A 16,314-nucleotide genomic window follows, 5' to 3' on the forward strand; every position below is an offset into this window, starting at 1 on the left:
ATTTGGTGGCAAATCCACTAGACGCAACCAGGAAGATACGGATAAATGTTATATAATGACAAAGATGGGGTATTACAGGTAACAGGGAGCACTTTTGGCTTGTTCCAAAAAAGCTAATTACGAACAGAAATGCAAAGCAGTGGTAAGCTTGCTTTCTGACTTCTCCCCGACACTGAAAAAGATAGGTGCTATTCCCATCACTGTAAACACAGAAATTAATCATGTCTGTGCGTTGGTCTCAAGAAAATTACTAATTTTTTTGAGAGCACTGGAAAAATAATTCCAAAGCTGACATCTCAGAGAAGCAGCAGCTCTTGCACTGCCTGTTCATTCGCTTAGCACATGGACCCTCAGCAAAAGAGCTTTCAGTAGCACTAATCCTCAAACTATCCCTTTTTAGACAAAAATTTTAGAGTAAATGCAAAAGGTACATTTTGTATCTATTATCTTAGAGTTTCACTGCAAATCTGAACCTGCAAATTATATTTGTGTACAGGTAAAAGAAAATAAATGTATTTATTTCACACTTACATTAGGACGTTCAGGCGAAGTAACTTAATTCTCAGCAATTAATTCCATAAAGCAATATTTGCAACAAATAGTTAAAAAAGAACTGATAGAAGAGAACATAGTTACAGAAACCAGTCATCAATGAGAAAACTGAAACAAGCTCTACACTCAGCAAATGAACAGGAAAAGGTATAAATAGTATACCCCAAGAATCTCTTCATTTCAGATAATTCATGTACCTTTTATATTGTTCTCTAACCTCCAGTGTCACCAAACATCAAGGAAACTAAGAACCACATGAAATACAGTGGAACCTTGCAAGTTTGGACTGACTTTCACTTTAGGATCACGACGTACTTCGCGTTAGGTTAGATCTGCGCAGTGTTCTGGTGAGAAAGGTTTTGTACTCATCGCAGGAAGGGCTTTGGACTTGCAAATGACCATTTTAAAATAAGACCGTGCATAACGTTTCGTTACTTTTGATATGCCGGTGCTGTTGGCTTGTTTCTTATTTGAATATTCTGGGGAATGGGGTAGCAAGTCCTTCCCGGTTTTCCCGAGCTCCTTGCACTGACAAGCTCTGCCGCTTGAAGTGAAAGAGGTGGGATACCAGGCTTCAGTCACGGCGTTAGACGAACGTGAAGAAAAGCACTCTAACAGACAAAAAACCATCCCAGAGACATTCCGAGATCGCCCAACTGGCGCAGGCCGCGAGCCCTCCCGCCCCGCTCTCCCGCCGCCCACGAGCCCGCGGCGGCCGCTCCAGAAGGCCACCGAGACGCCGGCGAGGAGCGGGTGCGAGCAAGCTGCCCCGGGAACGGCCGTCCTCGGACAGGCTCCTGACCGAGCGCCCTCGCTCTGCACCTTCCTTCCCCAACCCCCGGCTGGACTTTTTAATTTTCATCTTACTGTAAGAATTCTGGCTATTCTTACTCTTCAATAACCAACTGTTGCTCTTCTCCGCGAAACTAAAATTAAACCTGAAGCTTTCAATAGCCTAACAGAATTACAAGCAGAAACCCCTGTGCTTTTCACTTTTTGTTAACAACTGTTCTATAGCCATCTCTGTGCACCACAAAAAGGAAAGAGGACTCAAGTTGTTCTCTTTCCCCATCCTTCCCTGCACGTCCTCTTCAATTTCCCCCAGCACAGTTTTGGGGTAACCCCCAAACCTCAGCACCTAGCTCCTTGCCCCAGCCTACTAGGAAACACTCACTCAGCTAGGAGAGCGAAACGGTCTTTAGGTGCTCCACGCGGTTACTGAACTTCAGCAACAGCAGCGTGTTTAGAGGCAAATGGTTATGCTAATATACGAACAAGAGAAGAATACTCACTCTTTCGGCTTGCTCACGCGCAGTATGCACGAAGCAAACCTCTCCCTCCGAGGCTATTTGAACCACGCACCTCATCCTGGCACACTGACTTGCCGCAAGCCACAACAGACACTGCAGCAATAAAAATGCGAGCTTGCTTTTGCAATCAGTCTTCTAGCCGTCACTCATCATTTCAGTGTTTCAGACGCGTCTATATTCTTGCAGCAATAATTCTAGCAATGGCTCTTCCATCCTCTGCCCTGGTCCCCCTTCTCCAGGTAATCTTAAAGCGCTAAAAAGCAGTGGTTTGAAAACCTTGAACTGTTTTGGCATCTTTCTGTCGCACCCAAAGAAACATGGTGACCCTAGGGATTTAAAAGGCACCTCCAATCCTATTGAAAACCACAACATTCCTCAAAAAAAGTAGTAAATTAATCTGCTGCACGCCTTGAGGTTAATAAAAACTTGCTTGGTATCACTGACTAGGAGAGCTACGCTTGCCAGTGAAAAGGAGCGGATAAAAGCGTAACAGTTCACAACTTTTCAAAGGAGTTACACAAGAGAACAGGTACCAGTCCAGGTTTTCGTCCCAGTTCAGCACTAATTCAGGTTGTCGAGCGTTCCTGGGTTTGCAGGCGAGAGAGGGGCAGAAGGTCCTGCCTAGCAGGACAAGGCCTTACCTTCCATGCTGGGCGCCATGTTCCCAAGCGAATAGCCTCCTTCCTTCATGTACGCCAAGAGCTCTTCTCCTGGCTCGATCTCTTTAATAACTTTATAATAGATCTGGGAATCAGAAACAAAAATTGAGAGGCATGTTAAATATGCAAAGACTTGCATTTTACACTTTTACCCAATAACTCAAATTATTCCAGCTAATAGGGGAGGCTGTCACTTGATTTGTGTGATAATTGCTCCTGAGAGCTCTTTTTTCTGCCTTTATTTATACTGCATGTGTGTCACAGTTTCACGCAGTTTGAACAATAAAGCAGTATTTACGGTAACAGCCTCCCCCACCCAAATTACCCCAAATCTTCCCTTATTTCTCCTGCCTCCCAGAAGCTTAGTGAAACCTGCTGGAGTAAGGGTAGCAGTAAACTGGTGGAACTGCCACGTTTAAATCTCTGCTTTTCTAGGCCACAACTGGCCTAGCGATTAGAGAGCTGAATTAGCGTATCTTCACAGAATTTGGTGGATTACGCTCATCTAGGACCTGAGGACCTGACTCCTAAAGACAATGTCTGGGCGAATCTGCATAAGTGGTTTATCCTCATTCAAACTTACTGTCTCACAAAGCCTGTACGTTCTGAAGTTTAATGAGCGCGCTGCTCCTCACCTAACACATCTTTGTTATTAGACGGGAGAACAAACCCAGAAATGGAAAGAGACTTCATGCAAATGCAGAGACCACAAAACAGCCACATGCCTATTTAATTTTCCACTGAAAGCGTGCAGAACTGGGTTTAAATGGTATCTAGGCCTTATATAGGTTTCCTGCACCAATATGAATTCTCCAAGGATGCATTTCTTAGAAGAAGAAATTACAAGGAGAAAGAGATCCACTTAATCTAAGGTGCAAAAGATTGCAGTGCTGCAAGGCACCGACATATTAGCATATGTGTTCATAGCTCTGCTTATCATCCGTATACAGGCCACACACTCATATTTCCTGTTCAACATCCCAAACGAGTAAAAGCCACGGTCCCTCGCTCAGGACGAATGGTTACATGCGAGCAGACTGCCACCGGCTTCGCTTGTGACACCGCGGCCAAGTACGTGGGGAGGGAGAGCGCGCTACTGACAGCGGCGCCTTGGCACGAGCAGGCAGCGAGCCTGCTGGTGCCTGTTTGGTTGATATCTAGAGCCGTGTTCGCGTGCTGCTGGTGGCTATTACAGAACCTGGTGTCCAGGGCAGTTCTGGGTGCAAAGAGAGAGAGAAGGGGAGAGAGGGGGAGAGACAGAGCGGGCTCAGTAACTAGAGCTGGGAGGCCATTTCATGAAAAACAGCAGCAAGGAAAAGCTCCGAGACGCCAGCAGCAGCGCGAAGCAAGGGCAGGATGCGAGTTTGCGCACCTGGGGAAGCAGAGCACTAGAGCCGTGAGGACTCCGAGGGAGGCAGTGCCTTGCCTGCGAGTTTTCCAGCCTTTTAGAGTAGGCTGCACCCTGTCCTCTCCTAACAATATTACCACGAAAATTCAAAAGATGTTAATCATTAACCTCTCTCAAAGATCAGTTGCAAGGTTTTCTCAGCACTCCTTTTAACAGCAACGACTAAAATTCCCTTCCCGGGCATCAGCCAGAATTCACCGAGAAGCGCTGCCAAAATAAGTCCCAGCTCGGCTTCTGCCAACCTGCTGCTCACAGGGGACGAGCACACAAACTCCCCCGCCGCCGCCGCCACGCCGCTGTCCTCGCAGCCCGCCCCGTCCGCGCCGCGGGGGCTGCGCCGCCCCGGGGCCGGGGCCGGGGCCGGGGCCGGAGCGGCGGCCGAGGGCAGCACTGCCGCCGCCGCCGCCGCCGAGGCCGGGCTCCGGGCGGCGCGCAGGAAGCTCCCGGCGGATCAGCGCCCCCCCCCCCCCCCGTGCTGCGACCAGCCGCGGAGCAGCCGTCGCCGCACGCCGGGGCCCCGGCCCCGACACCGCGCGGCTCTGCTCGCCCGCGGACGGCGCGCTGCGGGCGGCCCCTTCCCGCTGCGGCGGCCGAGCGCGGCCCCCGGTGCCCGGCGCTGCCGTCGCGGCGCGGCCCAGCAGGGGGCAGGCTCCGCCCGCCGCCGCGGCCCGCGCAGCCCCGGCGCAGCCCCGCGCTCGCCCCGCAGGGCCCCCGCAGCGCAGCGCAGCGCGGCCGCACCGCAGCCCCGCGCCGGGCCGGGCAGGAGCGAGGGCGAGGGCGAGGGCGAGAGGCGGCGGCGGCGGCGCTGACCTGCTCCGTGCGGCGGCGCCGGGGCCGCGGCCGCTCCCCCGCGGGCCGGGCCGAGCCGAGCCGGGCCGGGCGCTGCCCCCGCCGCCCGTCGGAGCGGGGCACGTCGGGCCGGGGAGCGGCGGCCGAGCGCTCCCGCTTCCGCAGCGCTCTCGGCACTGCAACGCCCGAGAGCGGGGCGGGGGGGGGGGGTGCTAAAACACAACGGCGATCCCCGTTAGGAAAACCGAATCCCAGAAGCGCCGGTTACTGCGGGGCAGGCGCTTAAGGACTTTCTTCTTGATAAAACGCGAGCGGCGCGATGCGCTCCGGTGCATCCTCCGGTTCCTCTGCTCGTCCTCCCCGAGACGGCTTTAGCACTCCTGCGACTTCAGCTGCAGATTACTTCAAACGTTAGCGTCTCGTGTACGAGCAGAGTAACATGACCCCGTGGAGAATTCGGGCTCCAAAATCTCCCTTGCAGAATTTCAGGCCAGCATCAGCGACATGGTCGCACAACCGAAAGCTTAGGGGGAGAAATAAAAACTAACTGCTTGCGATTTCCAAGACATCCCAAAGCGAAGAGAAGCCCATGCCTGGAGTGGCCAGAATCCCCAGCACCACTTTCACCACAGTTTCTCCGCTTCCTCCGTAGCTCACTCTTCCGGTGGAGATGCACCCATCCTCATCCCGCAACTCTTCTGGCCCATACCCAGGTGAAGACCTGAACTCGCGCAGCTCCCTGGAAGGACCCGGCTCCCTCTGCAATGCTTTGAGACCTCAGCTGAGAAATCTTAAAACAGCGCAAAACTGATAGCAAGATCCGTGCTCGCACACAGATGTCAATAGGTGAACATACTCCTGACAGACTGCGCTTAACTGTTTCACACGGATCAGTTACATTTCTACGGATCCCACTGCAAACAAGTGGAATGAATTTCTCCTTTTCCTAATTATTTTTTATGTGCACTTCAGGTCTGCTTCCTGCCTGTCTTACACACCGAGACAAGAGCTACATCCGTTACTCGAGCTTTTCTCAAGCCCGAATCCCATCGAGTTTAATGGCAAATCTGCCAGAAAAAAAAGACAGACGAGGAATAAGTACTGATCGTGGGGCTTGACTCAGTAAATGCAGACTGATAATGTGCTGTCGCTTGCAGCCACCTAAGATAAGTAAGAACTCAAAATAGCTCTTAATGAACATCTCTCTGTCAGCTAGTAATCGAAAACCAGACGAGTGCTAAAACACAACCCACAATCAAAGGTATACCTAGGTCATAGATACAGTCATAAATTTTACTTTGAAAATCCTTCAGAATTGTAACCCTAAATGGTTAACATCACCACTATGTTGGTATATCATAATCTATATAATTACTGTATGTAAAAATATTTCTGCAACAGCCTTTCAAGAAATACAGTTCAAACTTCATTAATTATTGGGGAAAAGTAGGATTCTGCTGGAGCCACATTAATTTCATCAAACATTTCATTATAATAATTAACTTCATCTTGCAATCATGCTACTGAAGGTCTGAATTAATTAAAACTACTGCTGTGTTTCCTTTTTATTTGTTGTACACTGAAAAAGATCAGATTTACTAATCCATCAGAGCATTTACATTTATAAATCATTTATGTCATTCTTTATATAAAAATTCCAAGCATTATCTTTTCTTATTTCTCACAACAAAAGAGCCCCCTTTAATTATTAAACCACTCCCCCCCTAACTATCAGTTATTTTTATTTAAATATAGGATAGTTAACAATGTAACTAGTTTGGGGGTAGAACCCTCACAGAGGACTGAAAGTACCACAGTTCTTGATTTTTATAAAAATTATTTTGCATTCTAGGTATGGGGTTTTAGAGGAGAAAGGAAAAAAGGAAAGTAAAACCCAGGAATCTCTGTGCAGTTTGGGGCTGATCTACAGGTCCGTTCCGGAACTAAGGATGGAAACCGGGCGCAAGAGAAAGCCGGCTCCGGCTCTGACACTTTGCAGCCCGTAACTGTCTATTTGGTGCAGCCCCTGAGAAGCACCGCTAGCGCAGAACCGCAACACAACGCGCTCCGAGGCTGACGGCACTAGGAGCGGAGCACAAAGTAATCAAAGCTGTACAGCTTTTCGCTGGGAAAAAGTGTTCCCGAGACCCGCAGACACATTTGAAAACAATGTGGTAATTGTTTTAACCGTTTCCTATATCGAGGCAATAGACGGAGATGAAACACATCAAGTGAGAAAAGCACGTCCGAGTACTACCTCACTATTTAAGTATCTTTCATGAGAAACAGCATTGTTTACCTGCAGCATGAGCTATGCCTGCTATTTATTTTAGCTTCATCGTGGCAACACTCTTCTACTTTAAGAAAAAAGAACATTAGGGAACTGAGAAAACAGCTGCCGTGTTTAGCTAAAGATCAAAAAACGCACCCCCTAATTGCCTCCGTGTGCACCAGAAGCGAGGGGCAGAGACCATTGAAAGCGAGCGCTGCTGCCGCCGCCGCCGCCGCTCTCGCCCGAGCCCGGCCGGCTCCGGAGCCAGCAAACACGCGCGAGCCCGGCCTGGCGCGGCGCGACGCGGCGCTGCCCGGAACGGGACTGCCGATTTTGCTTTTGTTCAGACGTTTTCCTGCCCTGGAACAGCCTCCCCTTTGTCGCGACGAAGCCACATTGCTTTTTATTTCCTCTTTTTAAGGCGCTGTACTACGTACCTAGGAACCCTGAACACAGAGTAACAGAATGAGATTATATATGTATCATACGCATAAAATAGAGAGTATGTATCATATAGACACGCACGCATATGTAAAATGTTGAGAAATGAAACAGGCCTGATTTTTTCCATCACCGTAGCTCCCGAACTGTTAGTCCTTCTTTTTTCAAGTATGCACAACATGAATGAAAGCAGCAGCTATTGTACCGAAAGCAAGCTCATGGCTATTATATTAATTACAAATACTCCGTTTAACATTACAGTCTCTGAGTAACTACAGCTAAACTGCCAAAGTGCTTACCCCGTGAAGGCAGCAGTAGCAACATGAAAAAATGAAACAGCAGAAGTTTTATATCATTTTCCAGATGCATTTAGCAAGTTATTTCATTTTTTGATGTTCCTTTTCCAGTCCTCATTTAGAAACACAATTATCTCAGTCAATCAAGGATCTTTTATTCTCTTCAAATATTTATCAAGTAAGAATAAATATTAAAAAAAAGCTAAAATTATTTTACATTTGAAAAGTGTTTTCACAATGGAAAAATGGTTAATGACATTTCTCAGCTAATTTCTTTCTAAATAACAGCATTTTAATTTGTAAATTGAAAAAAAAAATTCAGAGGTCCAGATTCTGCTGTCAGTTACCTCACTAAAAATCCAGATTAATTCTTTAGACATTCCTGGGATTATTCCCAAGTTAAAGGAGCATACGGAAGAACAGAATGGGGTCCTATCTGTGGAAAAAAGAAAATAAAGGTGCAACGGACCATCTCCTCATGTCGTATGTTTATTTTTTCTTGAAAAGCAAACGGTTTGGATAAAAAGCTTATCCTGGCTCTCAGCACAACGTTACTTTGTTGTTTTGCGGGTAACCTTCCAGCGCTAAGTCCTTCTTTCCTTCCCCAGCTCAAACCACCACCCGCAGGAGCAGCCGTCTGGGAGCGGGCTGGAGGGGAGCCATGAAGCCCTTCTCCAACCTGATACAGCCCTTCTCCAACGCCACGCAGCTCTTCCCCAACCCCATGCCAGCCTTCTCCAACACCATGCAGCCCTTCTCCAAACCCATGACAGCCTTCTCCAACACCATGCAGCCCTTCTCCAACCTGATACAGCCCTTCTCCAACCCCATGCCAGCCTTCTCCAACACCATGCAGCCCTTCTCCAAACCCATGACAGCCTTCTCCAACACCACGCAGCCCTTCTCCAACGCCATGAAGCCCTTCTCCAACCCCATGCCAGCCTTCTCCAACACCATGCAGCCCTTCTCCAAACCCATGACAGCCTTCTCCAACCCCATGCCAGCCTTCTCCAACCCCACGCAGCCCTTCTCCAACCCCACGCAGCCCTTCTCCAACCCCACGCAGCCCTTCTCCAACGCCATGACAGCCTTCTCCAATGCCATGCAGCCCTTCTCCAATGCCATGCAGCTCTTCTCCAACGCCACGCAGCCCTTCTCCAATGCCATGACAGCCTTCTCCAACGCCACGCAGCCCTTCTCCAACGCCACGCAGCCCTTCTCCAATGCCACGCAGCCCTTCTCCAGCGCCATGCCAGCCTTCTCCAACACCATGAAGCCCTTCTCCAGCGCCATGAAGCCCTTCTCCAGTGCCATGAAGACCTTCTCCAATGCCATGCAGCCCTTCTCCAACCCCATGCCAGCCCTTCTCCAATGTCATGCAGCCCTTCTCCAACCTGATACAGCCCTTCTCCAACGCCACGCAGCCCTTCTCCAGCGCCACGCAGCCCTTCTCCAACCCCATATCAGTCCTTCTCCAACCCCATACCAGTCCTTCTCCAACGCCACGCAGCCCTTCTCCAACGCCACAGGATCTGATGCGTTCACACTTGGATGCTCGGAGGGAGCCGCAGGAGGACGGCTATAACTGTGTGTCCCCCTCCGCTGCCCCCCATCCCCTCTTTTATTACTATGGGACTCAAATTGATCCCAGCTAAATAAAAAGTAATGAAGTGTAAAAAGAAGTCGTACCCTCCAACTAGGTCTAACTGCAATGGTTCTACCAACTGCAGTATCTCCAAAAACGCCTGCCACTTTTGCCATGCTGTTCAGTAGTCCAGTGTTGCTTATGGCCGAGATGAGGTACTTGATTTTGCTATCTAGTCATTTTATTTTAAGTGCCTGAGTTTCCAAATACAGAGACATTAGTATCCAAAAGGCAGCGTGGCTCCTTGCAAGTTCTGAATTCACCGAACCCCCTGGAAATGCACACCAGCCCACAGACGTACGTGCTTGTGGAGCGCTCAATTTTTTTCCTTTCCTATTTATATTCACACCTTACGCTGTTAGTTTTCTTCACAACCGAACAGATCCACAGTTGTCTTTATCCTTTGAAGCTTCACAATCCAGAAGAAGCATTATCAGTTTCATTAAAAGAAGCAACCATCAGCTAACGCCAGACTGTTTCCAGAAGAGGAAGCAGCCAGACTCGGTTGTACGCAGAGGAGGTGTGCCAACGCTTGGAATTAATTACAAGTCCCGGGACAAACACTATCATTTATAGGGGAGACAATTGTCTCCCCTATAAGCAGCAACAGAAAAATCTACAAAGATTTCAGTGTGCTGCCGATTGCTCTAAATACCGCTGCCATTCAAACGAGGCCATCGGCTGTCATAATCAATAGCTCAGGAAAAAGTACATCCTGACCCTGACATTACTTCCCCTGCCCCCGAAGCGGCGGCTGCCTCTGGTTATCGATCACCGCCGCCTGCTGCATTCTGCCGCCTGCACTTCTTCATTCCCCCAGCTGGCCTGGCCTAAGAGGCGTCGCTCGCTCAGGAAAGGCGGCGGAGGGGCAGAATCCGTTCCGCTCTGCTACGGCCTCATCATGTTCCACACCTTTTTATTTGCTTCCTACCGAAGGACCGTTTGCTTCCCCCCACCCCTATTTACATAAGTTTTAGTGAATTATGTTTTCAAAAGTTGCAAAAGGGTGGCTATTACAAAGAAAAAGTAAAAAAGTGATGATGACCGGGTATGATAAACAGCTGTTCTTTCCAATCAGATTGTTGCATACACTGAAAACGTGCACAGCCAAAACTCCCCAGATGAGGGAAAAGGACAGAAAGACATGCAGCGGACTGGGCTTGGAATAAAATGTGATACAAACAGCTATTTAACCTTTTTGCCAAAACTTACATATATGTTACCCTTAGTCTAAGCATTTATAAGGGCCTGAGAAAAACCAGGAGTCCACAAATTAACATTTTAAAAAGAGAAAACATGAATTCATGTCAAAATATCGACAAAATATTGAAAATATCATCTCATTTTCTTTCCTTGGTCTAGGATTTCTTTAAGAAGCTCAAATTCCGATATTTTTTTCTTCCTTTAGGATTTGTTTGTGTTTTTCTGCTGCTGCTGTTAAAGATCCCTGGAAGCAGGTTCCTCACCCTTGCAAGGGTGAATGCTAGGCAAAAAGCGCCATCTGAGTAGACCATTGAGCAAACCTGCACTGCTGAGACAAAAAGTGAACATAACTGGATAAAGTCCCAGTAACACATGAAGCGGTGCCAGAAAGTCCTAGATACTCTATGTGGTTGCCCCGGTTTTGTTAAATCTTCTGGGAGTCCGAAAAGGTACCGCTTAGTCTAACAGCTTGTGCTCAGACACGCTGCAGGACGCACACCAAGCGAGTCAGGCCCTTCGCAGGCTGCCGGCAAACCGTGTTTTCTGCGCAGAATGAGGGACGGTAGAGATCCAAGGAAGAGGTAAGGGGAAATGCAATGGCCCCTACGATACTTCCCCGTCACTCCGCGAGACTGCGACATGGAGGCCGGCCGTGCGCGCGTCACCCCCCGCGCGGAGCGGCGCACGGTACACAACAAGGAGCTGATGATAACCTGCTCGGTGCAAGCGCGCCCGTGAGCAGCGGCGAGCGGGCGCTGAAGCAACCAGCAGGTCACCGGAACTAAGCGGTTTGAAGTTTAGAGGTTTCTGCCTCAAGCTCTTCTAGATTGCTACAGTCTCGAACACTTGAGATATCCTTGTAATTTTTCTGCAGCCAAAGTTAAGTTATTTAAAAGCTTTTTAAAACAGGAACAAAGAAGTTTACAAAATGGACTCATGTTTTGGCGCAACCTGAGCTCTTCTCATTTTACATGTGTTGGCTTACTTCAGATTCACTCTGACTTTCAGGTCAGCTACAAATTTTTGGAATGCTTTTGTTAGAAATACATTTTTCCACCCTCAGCTCACTCTTTTGTTTATTCAGATATGCCCCCTGTTTGCTAGCTGGTAGTAACATTAAGACAGCATTTCTCATTAAAGTTAGGCCCGAACTAGTAACTCGAATTCGAACTGTACTCAATTTGAGGTTTGTGAAACTCCCAACTTGGATTGCTCATCTTGAATCCATTTTTGGTTTTAAGCTTCAAAGAACTTTACAAACATTAGCTAATTAATCCTTGCAATACCCTATCATCTGCATAGAGGGGAAAGGTTACTGAGTCTGTTGGACGAACGTTATCATAATCATATTAATTCCATGTAATACCTCTCCCACACACCCACATCTGCCGACTGGCATTTCTATAATATGCCTATTCGGGTTTTACTGATTTTTCTCAGCAGCCTCCCAAACCACCCCCCACCCTCAGGCCCTTCTTAAATATAGACAAAAACTGAGCTGGCAGCTTGGGATCAGGCTGTCTATCCACTACTGTCAACTCGTAGCATAAACCTTCTCCAGTTTTGATGGCACCGGAAGACCGACACGGCTCTCCATTTGTCTCATTTTTGCTTTATTAACAGAATCTATGTTTCACGCCAACTGTCAACGCTTCACACAATCTTCCCCCACCACAGGAGGGGTCAAGGGCTAGCAGATCCCAGGATGCCAGGGGTTTTAGAAGAATCATCTTATTTACACCAGCAGCAGAGCTGCTGAACGGATGTCCCCCTCGGCCACTTTCATCCAGTGCTGCTATGATACATATCCAGCTAAACTGCAGACAAAATACCTAGCATAACTCTAGGCTGGGACTTATTACCCTCTGCTGTGGTTTCCAGAATGACTTAGATATTCCATTGCTCATAATTAGATCCTTTCTGCCGTGAGAATACAAAGAAAAGTGCATGCCAGCTCCTTGGCTTGCACACGCAAAGCTGATAACCCTGCCTCCAAGTGAAGAGCATCAGGGAAAGGGAAGAGTCAACGGTGAGTGCTGCAGCTACCGGCAGGAGAAATAGCACATCTCAAAATCGCTGTGGCTACCGGTTACATTTCACTGGCCCTTATTAGAGACAGACCTGGTCCAGGAACAGTTAACCTACATCACAGCTTACCTAACACTTTGCATCATTTCACCTGCTGTTTTCTCAAGGGGATGGTCTGCAAGGGGGAGTCAATGGGCGACCAGGTCTTGTGGAGGTCTGCAGAACTCCACCTATCTGCACCAATTTTCCACATGAACTTCATTAGTGTACAAAAATATGAAGCGACTTACTCCACTTGCAAAGAGAATTGGGGTCCTTCACGTGAAGGTCTTCCAGGATAGAAAAGTTAGTGCTTTGTAAACATACAGTTTACTGCGCATTAATATCCCATTCCCTCCTCCTCAGACAGCAACCGAAGTAATCCAGCCATATTCCTTCGGCAGCCAAGTGAAGCCTGAACCCATCCATTAGCCTCAAGAGTGTAAAAGCGACAGCACTACAGCGGCAGCCTTTCTATGTGGCTCTAGCTCTAAGAACTTCATGGGAAAGACGAGATTCCACCACGTTTCTGGTTTAACTCCCAGATGAGAGGGAGTTAAAGCAGCAAGTAAAGGACAGGTCTCCAATCTCAATCATCTCGGGCGTTATATCACCTGAATTTTCCCTGGGATGTTTTAGCTTTTCTCTGAACAGCCCACCCTAGTATCCCTTGAAGGGGTGAGGTGAACACAGCAACCTGATAATTGCCAAAATCGTTACCTGGTCATTAACGTGACACACAGCTAGGTTCTGCTCATCACAGGAACAGGCCACACGGATGTATTTCAGCCAGTTCCCAGCTCCACTCTGGCTAGCATCAACACAGAATTTCTCATTTCCCAGGTCATCAGCAATCTGTAGAAGGAGAGGAGGTGGAAAATGGGTCATCTGATGCCAAATGATAGACACAGAAAGAAGAAAGAAAGGAGAATTATTTACAATGCAGGATTCCAAACAAGAAACACAAAGAAGGAGAAAGCTTGATGGTATGTATAATAAATAAAGACATATGACTAGATTAAAATCAGCTCTTAAGGGCTAATCAGAAATTCCCCGGTCGGAAGAATCCCCACGGACGTAAACCAGAGCTCTCTGTGAGTAACAGGCTCAGGATTGGCATTGTTACGGAGACAAAAGCACAGTGCCAATATCCACATCAGCTTCAATGATCGGAATAGATCAACTTCTCTCAACTGTGTTCGTTTTAATCACAAGGCGCTTAAACTGCTCCATCTTCGTATTATGTTTTACCCTTTGATGTATAAACATTTTTTATTATAAACTTTAAAAAATCATTTTTTTCAGTGAAAGTTTCAAAACGGGTCACTTTCCATAATGTCATGAAATTGTATTTAAAAAAATGCCGCAACCAATGATACCTTCATTTACGTAACTACAACACTGCAGAAATTCAGCAATACTAGACGACCTGTGTGGTTGAAAGTGAGGTAAAATTTGGCTAGCGTGTAAAGGACGCACCCTTCCCAATGAAAAACCCTCACAAATACTTAAAAGTCCAGGTGTGAAAAAAGGTTAATTCAAGGGCTGTGGACTAAATCTCTCCCCTCCTTTTACGAGGAAGAGACTTAGGACTTTTTCTTTCTTACAGCATCAAAGTAACTTTAACAATACGGACGCAGAAAAGATGCCCAGCGTCCCATACCAAGGTTCACGACGATCCACTTCGCAACTCGCTCAAAAAGCGTACTTATGAAATTATAGGGAGCACCACCGAAACGAGGGAAAGCCCTCAGAGAGGCTCATATGGCAAGACCGGATCCAGCTCGCGAGCGGCCCTTCCTCGCCGCAGGACCTCCGTTTTGCTTTGGACTTAGGTTTCCCTCTGCCCCCACCAGGCCCTGTGTCACTGCAAATCACTTCAGTCATCAAAAGCTCTTAACACGCTTTTACAAGCAATTAATTCTCTCAGAATCTCATGGGATACGATAATACTTTCCCACCTATTTCAAGAGGGAGAAAGAGGAAGAGGCAGGAACAAAGGAAAGGGAAAACGAAACCAAGCGATGACAGCAACAGCTCGGCCCTCGGGTCAGCGCGAGGCATCCCTGAGCGCGGCTGTCGGCTCTCGCCCCGCGCCGCGGCCCGGCCGGCTCCCGCTCGCCCGACACCAGCGCCCGCCGGCCTCCCGCCCCGGCAGCGCCGGCCTCCCTGCGGCGTCCCCCGCTCCCTCGCGTCGGGCGCTGGCTGCGTTTTCTCAAGCTACGCGTATTAAAACGGACGAAGGGAAAATCAGGTAATTAGCACCGGCTTATTCCGTCCTAATCAAAACCGTGGCTTCAGCAAAGCCCTGCGCGTTCCCCCAGAACACGTGCCTGCAGGGGACACAGTAAGCGAGGGAAACAGCCCTCCCCGGGCCCGGTTTTGCTAACGCCCGGGTGGGGAAGCCCCTCACTCCTGCTTGCCAGCCGCGTTTCCGTAGACGGAGCTGAACGGGCTGCGCTGTCTTCGCCAACCAGACGGCGCGGAAGGTCGGAGGCTGCTCTGGAAGAGCGCGCGCAGCTGGGCCCGCGCGGACGGCACGCCGCCAAGGCGAGCGCCTGGACGGCCACGGGCTGCATGCGCTGCGACGGCAGGACCACGCACCAGCGCCAGCCCGCGCACGTCTAACGAGCGCTTACGAGGGCCTTTGCTTCCTCCCTGCCTTCCGGAGAGCGATGCGAGGCTTTATCTAACGCGTACCTGTCGGTCCTGTCGTAGGCCTCGCGACGGCACCGGAGCACCTCCCAGCCACCACGCTTATTTTCATAACACGCTCACGAGGGGCTGTTACTAATCTCATTTTACAGCTGAAGAAATAAGACAGGAGACAACCCTGAGCAGGCAGGTACCCCTGCGCGCTCCTCACGAGCTGCCTCCACCCCGGCTTCGCAGGTCCTCTCCCACGCCGCGCTCCAGGCATGTCCCGGCCGTGGCGGGACGCACCCAGCCGCGCTGCCGATCGCGTGCAGCCCCGCTTCCGGCAAGTCTGGTTTAAACGACCTCCTCAGAACGCAGCAGCAGAAGCTGTGATTGAGCTTAGCTTGCGATTCAACTGCCTTGGCCCTGAAACACCAGCCTTCCTCTCTGAAAAAACCCTATCTTGCTCGTCCCAGAGGTTCTGGCTTCCCGAACGAGTGGAACGGGAGCCGCGCAGGCAGTGTGCTTTGCCACACTGCCCCAGTTCCTTTCCAGAGCAGATCCGTCCATCCACTCACGTTCGGTAAAGGAAGCAGCGATCCCCTGTTCAAAACAACCTGTAATTCACAAAGCAAAAATTGCACTGCAATGCATTTTATACAGGCAGCCTCAGCAATATTATGCAAGCAACTTCTACTTTATTTGATCAAACTCTCGGTTTTTCGTTTGGTTTTGCAAAGCAAACCAGACCAGCGGCCATCCCTCCTGGCGCTCCTGCGCAGCGTGCACTGGCTCACCCGGGCAGAGCGCCCCGGACACGGCACGAGCAGCGGCCGCGCGAGCGAGAGCAGCGCCGGGTCTCCCTCCTCGCAGTAGTGCTCAGGCTCTTGGCCACTGAGCTGCAAAAAGACTTTGGGGTGGTGGAAAGGGTAAACAACATACATTCAGGCACGCAAGAGGACTGCAGGCGAGCATACACAAATCTTTTGCCTGCCTCCTCAAACTTCACCCCGCTCCACCTAGTTCACTGCAAGC

At 49.3% G+C, this 16,314-nt stretch overlaps 1 protein-coding gene across 1 annotated transcript in view; it reads right to left on the reverse strand.

Moving 5' to 3' along the window:
- PRDM16 (PR/SET domain 16) overlaps window positions 1–16,314 on the reverse strand; it is a 219,547-nt gene that overhangs the window by 37,370 nt on the left and 165,863 nt on the right. Inside the window, exons 5-6 of the mRNA XM_067311277.1 lie at window positions 13,363–13,497; window positions 2,504–2,606 (exon numbers count right to left, since the gene is read on the reverse strand). Coding sequence (XP_067167378.1) covers window positions 2,504–2,606; window positions 13,363–13,497 — 238 coding nt within the window. The remainder of the gene's footprint in view (window positions 1–2,503; window positions 2,607–13,362; window positions 13,498–16,314) is intronic.

This window comes from Apteryx mantelli, chromosome 26 (genome assembly GCF_036417845.1).
Source record: "Apteryx mantelli isolate bAptMan1 chromosome 26, bAptMan1.hap1, whole genome shotgun sequence".
NCBI classification, from domain to species: Eukaryota; Metazoa; Chordata; class Aves; order Apterygiformes; family Apterygidae; genus Apteryx; species Apteryx mantelli.